This window comes from Dipteris shenzhenensis, chromosome 3, assembly GCF_047967505.1.
Source record: "Dipteris shenzhenensis isolate YYH24624 ecotype China chromosome 3, Dip_SZ_1.0, whole genome shotgun sequence".
In the NCBI taxonomy this organism is placed as follows: Eukaryota; Viridiplantae; Streptophyta; class Polypodiopsida; order Gleicheniales; family Dipteridaceae; genus Dipteris; species Dipteris shenzhenensis.
Window position 1 is genome coordinate 10355270 of NC_141598.1, and position 10830 is coordinate 10366099.

The 10830-nt window shown below is 43.9% G+C and overlaps 1 protein-coding gene across 1 annotated transcript; it reads left to right on the top strand.

Moving 5' to 3' along the window:
• The first annotated feature begins 5658 nt into the window (after window positions 1-5658).
• LOC147903342 (uncharacterized) lies at window positions 5659-9613 on the top strand. Its single transcript, XM_087373092.1, has 2 exons — window positions 5659-8554; window positions 9140-9613. Exons 1-2 carry the CDS (start codon window positions 5941-5943, stop codon window positions 9526-9528), a joined length of 3003 nt encoding a protein of 1000 aa, XP_087229218.1. The 5' UTR covers window positions 5659-5940; the 3' UTR covers window positions 9529-9613.
• Window positions 9614-10830: the final 1217 nt, after the last annotated feature.

Here is a 10830-nt window from a genome sequence, read left to right on the forward strand (position 1 = left end):
TCCTCACACATTCTAGACTCCATCCATATAGATATATAGCTTCATCTACACCAAATGATTATCCTACTTCCTAATGGCTTGGGAAGCATGAAGCTTTCTATGAAGATTGTTTGCTCTTACATCTTCATATGTCTTATGCATGTTAAAAATAGGGACACATAGAATTATTCCCATACATTTTACACAATGACAAACAAACACAGACAATGACAAAAACATATATAAAAAAAATAAAAGGAGTTTACTCTATATTGTGACATTTTATCAAGGCTCCCGTGCCTTCACTCGAGTCAATACAAAAAGATTAACATACTTTGTGTTAGAGATGGGGCAATTGTAAGTAGCTCGATATATAAATAAAACTATTGAATATTTTGAATATGCAAACTTCCAAGAAACCTACAAATTTCCACGAATGCACGTGATATAGAGGACTTACATATAGTGAACCCCCTGAGTGTCTTTAGAAGAGAACTTACATATAGTGAACCCCCTAAGTGTCTTTAGAAGAGAACTTACATATAGTGAACCCCTTAAGTGTCTTTAGTAGAAGGGATGGAGTGCAAGTCCTCTTTCTTGGGGAGGCTCCCAAAAGGGTCCAGATTGGTACCAGAAACATCAAAGTGAGCTACATCTTGAGAAACTCTATTGTGTTTGGCCATAAGGTCGTTATGCATGTGGACATCCAAGTCATTATTGATCTTGGGGAAGTATTCTTTGTATTGGCAATCAACTCTTCAATTCTCCTTTTTTCCTGTCCCACCAAGCAAGGAAACAGATGTCAGCAAAAAAATCAGTTTGATTAAATTGGAAATTGTTCGTGCACACCCAGATGTACCAAAGAGTATTGGCTTTGATTAGAGTCCAAGTGTCTTGCTTTGTCTTTGCAGCATCACCTAATAGGATGGCTTTCCAATTGATTCATTCACTTGTTTCTCCCTGTATAAACAAGCAGAAAAGAGATGACAGATGTCTTCATTAAGGCCAAGGCATCTCATGCATTTCCCATCCCCCTTGCCAATCCTCAAGCCTCTGACATTTGTCCAAGCAGCCTTGTGTAAGGTCAACCATGAAAGGATTTGAGAATGACATTAACCAACAGGATGCTAGCATGAGTGACTTTGAAGTTGCTGATTCAAAAGAAGAGCTTCTAGCCCACAATCTTGCAATGGTTCAAGTATTTCTCCCTTTAGGGTAAACCTCAAGCTACATTGTAGAACAAAAGAAGACTTTCTCATGTAAAGAGCGAGGGTATTCCCCCTAAAAGCCCTGTCCCAAGGCTGAAAAGGGAAAAAGAAAAAAATGGTAAGTAGCCCTATATCCTTCCTCACAATGAATGTGTGTGGTCTTACTCATCCATTTGGAGGTTAGGAACTTGTGAGCTAGCTTAAGGATAACTCTCTATCTCAAACCTTTCTTGCTATGCAAGAAGTAAAGGCTACAGAGGACACTCCCATAAAAAAACTTAAATCAATAGATAAAAGACAGGTGTGGTTTTTTACTTCACATGAGGAAGGCAAAGGAGAAAGTTTGAGTGGGTTGCCCATGAGCATCATCAAAAGAGTAACCATTCACATCGACGGCATTAGCCATTTTGTTTCATTCAGTATACTATCCCGCATCTTGTTCTTGCACAATACAATTATTTGATTTTGATCAAACTTTGGTTTACCACCACCCCAAGTAACTAGGATACTTGCAGCCATGCTGAAATTCAAGTGATGCACAACCCTAAACCCTCATAATCAGAAGCAATTCATGTTTAGATCAAGAGAAAGAGACGGATTGTGAGAGGTCAACCTCCACCAACTCATCAAAAGACACAAATTCCATCGTAGTTCACTCCTATTTGGATAGCATGTAGACAACCCCCTTAATCCAAAAAATAGGTTTGTGTGTACTTACAATTCATTGTGACTTCATGGTGGAAAGAATGCAAAAGAGTCCATTTGAACTGTTCACTTCTATTAGGATAGCATACGGACAACACCCTCAATGATCCAAAAAACAGGTTTGTGTGTACTTACAAGTTCATTGTGACTTCATGGTGGAAAGAAGGCAACAAAATCCATTTTTAGCTCACTCCTAGATAGCATACAGACAACACCCTCAATCCAAAAAATAGGTTCATGTGTACTTACAATTTGTTGTGGCTCCATGGTGGAAAGCTTCGTATATTTTCTTTCCCCTTTGCACGATGCTACGCTTCCTTCTCCTTTGCACAATGCTATGCTTCCTTTCCCTTTGTAGTCGATGCTTCACCACAGTGCACTTTCTTCTTGCTTGGACCTGGGAATTCTTCAATTGATGCTTTAGTTTCATAATGGACTCTTAAGCATACATACCTATGCAATTCCTCCTATTTGACATTGTATGTCTTCCTATTGCTTTCAAATGCGCATGCCATCTTGACCGTTGATTATACCATTCAATTTGCCCTTGGCAAACCACCTTTTGCTGCCAACTGTTCGTAAACTCATGCTTTGTCCAATCCACCTCAAACTAGACAATCGAAATGATGATTTTAACACCTGCTTGGGTTACCAAAAAACTAGAATCATGTGGAGGAACCCTTATGACACCATTGATGCAAAAAAGACCAAGAATTCGCATGCAACAAATCAAAGATTGAGCTATACTTTCAAGTGGCCGATTTTAAACACATCACATCAAAGGCATCACATATTGTGTTTCTAGGATTGGTAAGTTTAAAATGAACGATTGGTAACCCTTGGATTGGACTATGATGGAATGGTTGAAATCGAAGTAGCAATTTTTTCCCAAACCATCTATTTTTATCTTGAATGTCTTTGCCATTTTCCCTTCAGACAAGAGTTTCTTCAATAATATTATCTTTTGATCAATTATCATCCCAAATGATTTCCAATTGCCTTGAGAAAAATTCCAAGTTTTTCTCAAAGCCTATTAAACACTAAGGTTGAGAATGTTTTCCAACATTTTGTGGCCTTAATTGAATCCTTGAAGATCTCAGAGTTAACAGGACATAAAAATGTCTTGGGACAATTTCATGTACTAGTACGGTAGGGTTGGGATTTGTGAGATAGGGCCAAAGAAATCCTAGACCATGTGGATCTTTGGCTTTCGAGGGATTGCCCTTGTTTGCTCAAGGTTTGCATTGGTTCATTTTGTTTGTCACTAGAGTGATCTCTCCCAAATCAAGAAGCTAGATCCCCTTCTCTAGCTAGCCTCTAGGAAGATGGGCTATGGCTACTCGGTTTGAGTCAAGACTCAATAGGGCTTAGAGCAGTAGTCGAGTCCATAGAAGTTAAGTTAGGTCCAACCGAGAGTGCTAGGTTAGTTGGGTCTAGATTCACGAGTTTCAGGTCTGTTGTCTAGGTTAGATCTACCAAGTTCACATAAGAAGGTCTTTGGGTCAATGGTTGGTTTCAAATTTGGTTTCAGATCCTTCTTTGTGCCTTTCATCGCCAGGGTTTCTTGACTCTTCTTTGATTGGCTTCAGGTGGTCATAAGTGGAGCTTGCTAAGCCGACGAGGAGGCCTTTACACTTGAATTTTGATAGTGGTGGTCTATGGGCAAGGCTAATAAGGTTAGCACAATGTAGATCCCCTTCAAGTTTAAGAGCTAGTTTTGTAAACATACACAAGTACGCTAGAGGGTGCCTTTGCTGAGATTTTGTCAACACTTGCTAAAGGGTGGGCTCAATGCATTCAATGAGCTCACTTAAGTAGATCAAAGGTGGGGAACCTTGTGTTCTAGAATCTAAGGAATAAAATGCCGTTTCCAGAAGAAGGGATGGAGAGACCAATTTGATTTCCGAGAGTTCTAGGGTCCCATGCTCTCAACATCGCCCACGCTCCCGCACACATTATGCGAGTGTAGGACCAAAGCGTGGAGTCTCTTTCCTTCATAGTCAAAAAGTAAAGTTCAAGGTGACGAAAGATAATACAAAGGAGAATAATCGTCCATACCAATTGAACGTGCCTCTACTCTTTTACAGTTCAAAAAAGCTTAGCGCCACTGTGTTGATTCTGGCACTCGATAAAAGCTATCACCCATAGCATATAAATGGGAGCGGTGGATGGAAAACATGAAAAGTTTCTTACTTTGAGAAGGAAAATTATACGAGTCCACTCACTACTCTGGATGGAATCATAGCGGAAAGCCCAGAAAAATCAGGCCCGCCTTTTTTGATTCCAGCATTTGAAGATATAAGAAGCTTCAATGCTGGATGGAAGCGATGATATTTTGGCTGTGGCATGTGCTTTGAGAGAGAGCTTGGTGATGATAGCGGACACGCTCAGGCCCCTGTTTTGATTCTTAAATTCCATAGAAAACTCCTCTCCGTAACATGTAATCTAAGCTCGAGGAGGAATATTTTTGCATACTCCTTAGATCAATGGACTTGTTCGAAGATGAATATAATCTCAAGAGAGATGAAATGCTTTTAGATTCATTATGCTTATTCAGGCATTGTTTGGACAGCCTTTGCAAGATCGGGCACTATGTTGTCCATCACCAATTTACATAAATCTGTCGACTCGTTCTCCCCCAAGCAAGAAGATTTGCCCTGCGCTCCTGCCCCTCGCACTGCAGTTTGAACTTTTAAAATCTTTCCGCTCTCCCAGAACGGGTTGGCTACTAGGCAGTGGCCCGTGGGGATTTGGAAAGCCCTCCAACTTTTTTAAGGGTCCCAGATTCGGAGAGGATACTGCATATAAATTGTGACATAGGTGAAGCTGGATTACTGATTGCGAGGGAATGTGCAGTATGTATACTCACGTGTTAGGGTCCATTCCTTGCATAGCTTTAAGACTTTCTTAGTCCAGCAAAATCTAGGAGGAAAGGTCGCCGGTCAAGTTGTTAACAAGATCATTATCTTGATTCTTGGATGGTAGATTTCTCGAATTTGGGAAGGTGGCTCGATGATTTCTCGGTTTTCATTGGGAATTATCATCATTCCTAGATGAGCAGGCCTGGAGAGTGCGATGCTTAATGTTAAACTATTTTGTGACTCGACTGAAGGCATTTATTTACTGATTGAGGTATACTATGCGGCAAGGACTGTATTATTTTTTTGAAGACGGGATGGCCCTCGATATTAGTGAGGGCAGAGATATCGCAGCTGCCAGATGGAAATATATAGCGTTGGATAATGATTAATCTTTCCAATTGAGATCTCCAGGAACGGTGGGGCTATGATACAGGAATTAATTTCGCGAAGGGCCAGGTCTGGCACCACAATGGAACATGATCACAAATTGACAATGTGCAGCAGAAACGTCCCGGCTAGATGGGCAGTGCCTCTAGAGGTCAGTGCCACTCTCAGTGGTCACTCAGACACACTGGAACAGGTGACAGAACCCTGGCAGTTGGATTTTAAACTATGCAAAGTGACAAGACGAGGAATAAGATAATAGCATAGGAGCAATCCTTCAACAGCATAATTTATAATTTATAAATGGTTCAACGGTTGTGAGATTGATCACTGCGATGCGAGATGAACTTTGCAAATTGCAAGTCGAAAAGTCTCAAATGACAGATGAGGCTTCCAAATATTCTCTCTGTCAACGCTTCTCAAAGCCTCTAGAACAAAGACAGAGATCATGACATGTAAGTTGCAAACTTGCAATCTACCTTCTTTGCCTTTCCAAGTTCTTTCCCAGTTCTATCAGTCTTAAAGCCACATCCCATGTCTTATTCCTATCAGCTATTTTTCTCCGTCCATGCCTTGACTCTAGAGCCCAAAGAGTCCCAACTTCCCGTCCCTATATTTCTGCTGCTCAACACACTCTTAGGTACTCAGCAGTAGTCACTCCCTTTCCCATCCACCTCCACACTCGTCTCTCTTCCCCTCAGCATAGTACTCGCCACTACCCACTCTTATTCCAATCTCCCACTCCTTCCGCCAACTTCCTTCCCCCCTGCTTGCTTACTGAGGCCAAGATTCTCTTTCCCGTTATGGCCCTCCCATCTGCCCGTTTCAGAGAGGTCATCACAGTCCTGCTCTTCACCATGGTCTTGTCTAAGGTTGCTCCAGTTATTGCTGTTTCTTCTGATCTCGCTGCCATTCTTCTAGATCTCAAAGCCTCCATAGTCGATCCGACTCACTCATTGAGCCACTGGGAAACTGAAACAGCTACTCAAGTTTGTACTTGGCCTGGAGTGGCGTGCGACTCTTCCTCCTCGGAGATTATAGGGATCGATCTGTCCAACAGAAACCTCTCAGGCTCTTTGTCTCCGGCTGTGGGGGACTTGCGCTCCCTGCAAACTCTGAATTTGGCCAACAACATGCTCACGGGATCTCTACCTGTAGAAATCACGGGCTGTATTAGTTTGAGGAGTATTGACCTCAGCAATAACAACTTCACTGGTGAGATCCCTATTGGTTTATCCAAACTGGCCAACCTGGAGAGCATTAACTTCTGGACGAACTCCTTCGTTGGTCCTATCCCACGAGATATCGTTCTTTGCTCGAAGCTGCAGCACCTCGACTTGGGCGGTAGCTACCTGGAAGGACACATTCCTTCGGCTATCAGCAACCTTACTGCTCTGATTTACTTGACGCTTGCCGGCAATGAGCTCACGGGAGAAATTCCATCTTCTTTGAGGCACTTAAGAAGATTAGAGTGGATTTATTTTGGGTACAATCAGCTCACGGGAAACATCCCGCAGGAGCTCGGAGAAATCACGAGCCTCAAACATCTCGATCTGGTGCACAACAACCTATCGGGAGACGTTCCGTTCTCCCTCACCAATCTCACCAATTTGCAGTATCTGTTTCTGTTCGACAACGAACTTTCTGGAACTATTCCACCGGCAATTGTTAATCTCACCCAGCTCATTTCTCTGGACTTGAGCAACAATAGGATGTCTGGCACCATTCCTTCTGGAATTGCAAATTTGCAGCGACTACAAATTCTGAATCTTTTCTCAAACAACTTTACGGGAGAAATCCCCAATGCGGTTGCCGACATGCCGAATCTGCAAGTACTGGCACTTTGGATGAACCAGTTATCAGGAACGGTGCCTGCAAAGCTGGGTGAAAATAACAATCTCACAGCTGTAGACCTGTCAAGCAATCGCTTGACGGGGCCAATACCCGAAGGTATCTGCGCTTCTGGTGGCTTGTATAAACTTATCCTTTTCTCCAACTCTATGTCTGGGCAAATTCCGGAAGGTTTGGCGACTTGCCAGAGTCTGCGACGGGTTCGGTTGGAAGGAAATTTCTTTTCAGGGAATTTGCCCCGAGCTTTTGCTAATCTGTCTCTAGTGTATTATCTTGACCTCTCTTCAAACAAGCTCGCTGGAGCTCTAGATTCGTTCAATTGGAGCATGCCTTCGCTTCAAGTTCTATACTTGCAAAGGAACCACTTCGTCGGCAGTATACCTTCTTCCATTGGGAGGTCCATGAATCTTGTCAATCTGGATCTTTCAGAGAATGCCTTTACTGGACAAATTCCACCGGCTTTGGGATCATTAACTTTGTTGAGTCAGTTGCGTTTGAGACGCAATTATCTCTCGGGAACGATTCCAAAGGAGCTATTTCTGTGTCTTAAGCTTGTTACTATCGATTTGAGCATGAATGAGCTCAGCGGGTCCATTCCGATCGAGCTGGCGAGCTTGCCAATACTTGGCAGTCTTGATTTGGCACAGAACCAATTGACGGGCAATATACCTCCTCAGCTGGGGAATATGGAGTCCCTTGTATTCGTCAATCTGTCTTTCAACCTCCTTTCCGGGCCGGTGCCTACGACGGGAGCTTTCATAGAAATCAATGCAACCTCGATTGAAGGTAATCCTGGGCTGTGTATAACGGGAAGCTCGTCGCGGCCTTGCAGCAGTGTCCACGAAGGATCCGCAAAGCGGTCTAGACTGCTTTTACGGATAACCGAAGTGTTGTTTCTGGTGGCAGTTGCGTTGGCGTTGATTGGCGTTCGCAACTTGTATTCGAAGCTCCAGCAAGAAGCGTCGAGGCGCAAGGGCTTGTCGAAACTGAAATCGCAAAAGGGTTCGGGACGAGGTGCCGAAGACAGCTGGGATCTAGTTCTGTTCAAGTCAAGTGTTCGGCCTACGGTAGAGGAGGTACTGAAGGCCATGCAGGAAGAGAACGTGGTGGAGAAACGTAGTTGTTCCATCGTGTACAAAGGGTCGACAAAGGGAGGGTTGGTGTTTGCTGCGATGGAGCTGCTGCGGGTGGATGGCAACGAAAGATCATCAGAGTGGGAAGCTGGGTTTGCAGCGCTGGGGAGGGTGAGGCATCCAAACATCTTGAAAGTATACGGGATTTGTTATGGTGTCGCGAGTGCCATTCTGCTGTTCGAGTTCGTGGAGGGGTGCACGTTGAGCAGCGTGCTCCATGGCTTCCAGGCGGGGGCGTTGGACTGGGACAAGAGGATGGACGTAGCGGTAGGGGTTGCGAAGGCATTGGCGCATTTGCACTGCGCTTGTTCACCTGCTGTTGTGCATGGAAGCATTTCTTGCAAGAGCATCGTGTTGGGTCCGAACTATGGAGCTCGGCTGCTTCCCCCGACTACTCCAAGCGCGCGCATCGTCACATCCAAGTTGCCTAACGGTAAGTGTTGAGATGGTGCTCTCTCCATACAGCTTTCGTGTCTGAATTCGCTATTTTCTCTCGATTGCATTCAAGTCTTTGCGTATAAAAACCTCGTTCGCACCATCGATTCCTTAATGTAAGAACGAGCACTGCTGAGTCTTGAGCTTGCATGGTCAATTTGATCACGCAAAAAAACTGTATGTCACTATTTTGGAAGACGTGTTCAATAGTTTTGGATGAGTACGTAATGCGTTGCATCCGATGAGAGACTGTATGAGCCGGAACGTCGGATCGGTGGTGTGTTGATCCAATTTTTGAATCCGACAACAGTGAGAAGTGGTCGGATCGAGAGAATGTTGGTCGTGGACTTTAGGAGGACCTCGGAGGCTCGATGCCGTTTCGAAGAATGGTCTTTAAGAGAATCCGGCAAAGATTTCGCAAGTCCTTTGATGTTAGGAAAATTACATAATCGGTTGTAGGCGTGGGGAAGTGTGCGCGAATGCGTTGCGCACGTATACATCGATAAGGGTGAAGAATGGGTAGGGGAAGCAAGTGAATTTCTGTTGTGAGAATGGAGCGTAAATGTGTGTTTGAATGGCGCAGGTAAGGAGCGGCAGGCGACGGGGGAAGAAATGGAGAGGTTGGGAGTGATGCTACTGGAGGTGGTGACGGGAAGGCGAGAGAAGGAGGAGGCGGAGTTCGGCGAGAAGGGGATTGTGGAGTGGGCGGCGGAACGGATGATGGGCAGCAGCGCCACCACCCTGTTGGACGAGAAGCTCAAGGCGGCGGCGGCGGCGGCAGTGAGTGAAGCTCAGGTGCACGGCATGTTGAAGCTCGCCATGGAGCTTTGCAATACTCGTAATCACATGGACATGACTCGGCCTCTCACCATGAGACACGTTGTGCACCAGCTGGAGGCACTCCGCCGGCGGCACGTGTCGTCGTCACCGCCGCCGCCTCCTCCCGAAAGCTTGCATATCCTCGTCAACTAAGGTCCTCTTCCCGGATGCGCGAGTTTTGGTTCACCCCGGTGCCAAGTGGATCCACCCTCCATTACGTGCCCACACTACCTTTGTCTCTGGTGGCGGTGGCTTTTTGGCGCTTTCAGCGTCCACATCCCCTTCAACTCGTATTTTGGAGGCCTTCTTACACCCCATTTTAGGGCCTTTTTACACCCCCCTCTTCTCACATCTTCAGTAGTACCATGTAAGAAACTAATTGTACACCCCGCCTTCAAGTTTGTGCTTATTTAACGTGCTAATGGTGTGGCGCTCACGTGCTAATGGTGTGGTGCTCGGGAAGGTAATGCATTCCATTTGCACCACAATTTGCATTTGTTCAAATACATAACATGCAAAAGATCTTTCATCGCAACTAGTATAAATTATTTTTAAAAAAACTTTAAATCACTCACAACATAAAGGTCTCAACATATTCATGGTGTTTATTTCCATTAAAAAAAGATTTAAATCAAATGCATAGAAATTTGAAAGGTACAAACAACATAAAAGTGAAATAATTAATTAATACCAGCTTTCTATCAATTGGGCGCCTTATTAAAAAGCTCTTGAGTTTTGCATGGTCTCCATTCTTTTGGCAACACATTCATGGTGACAACCAAGTATATAAACTAAGTTTCAAATGTGCATCGACCTCTATAAAAGAGCTTTATGTTTTGGATCAATAGGACCAACAACCACTTCTCCAATCTTCCCTTACAAATTTTTGTAAATAGGAACTTGTAAGAACTTGGACACAATCTACCTAAAGAAAGAATGTTACCTAGTCTTGGAGCACCTCAAATGTGACCAACTTGGCTTTAGAATATATCCAAAGAGGCTTCCACAAGCTCAACAACCCTCGTATGTAGAGATCTCATCCCCTTGAGGACCACCCAAACGAGTATCCTTCCCTTGACATATCCTTGACACTCAACCATTGGATCAAGTCTTCATGATCATCATCCCCTCTTAGGTCTCCTCCCCACTTCAAGACTTGATGCAAACTCTTGCTAGATTATAACCTTTTATCTCGATGAAAAATGAAGAGAGAAGCTTGTGTCTCTAATTAAAACCTTCTAGCATTTAATTCTTGATATCCCTTTAGCATTGTTTCTAAACCCCTTGAAACATGTCACCCATGGTGCATTAAAATGAAAGATCTTAAGAAATCAATCATCAATCTAAAGCTCACAACTTCACTTTCAAGTTACAAACACCCAAACTTCCCTCGACCATAAAGGTTTGGTGACAGAGCACTAGTGAATGACATGGAACTTTAACTTGACATCCTTT

Bases quoted from the DNA above. Each gene is read 5' to 3' on its own strand.
- LOC147903342 (XM_087373092.1), top strand. From the start codon at position 5,941: ATGGCCCTCCCATCTGCCCGTTTCAGAGAGGTCATCACAGTCCTGCTC. The intron at 8,555-9,139 runs GTAAGTGTTGAG...TGAATGGCGCAG, and splicing joins CACATCCAAGTTGCCTAACG to GTAAGGAGCGGCAGGCGACG.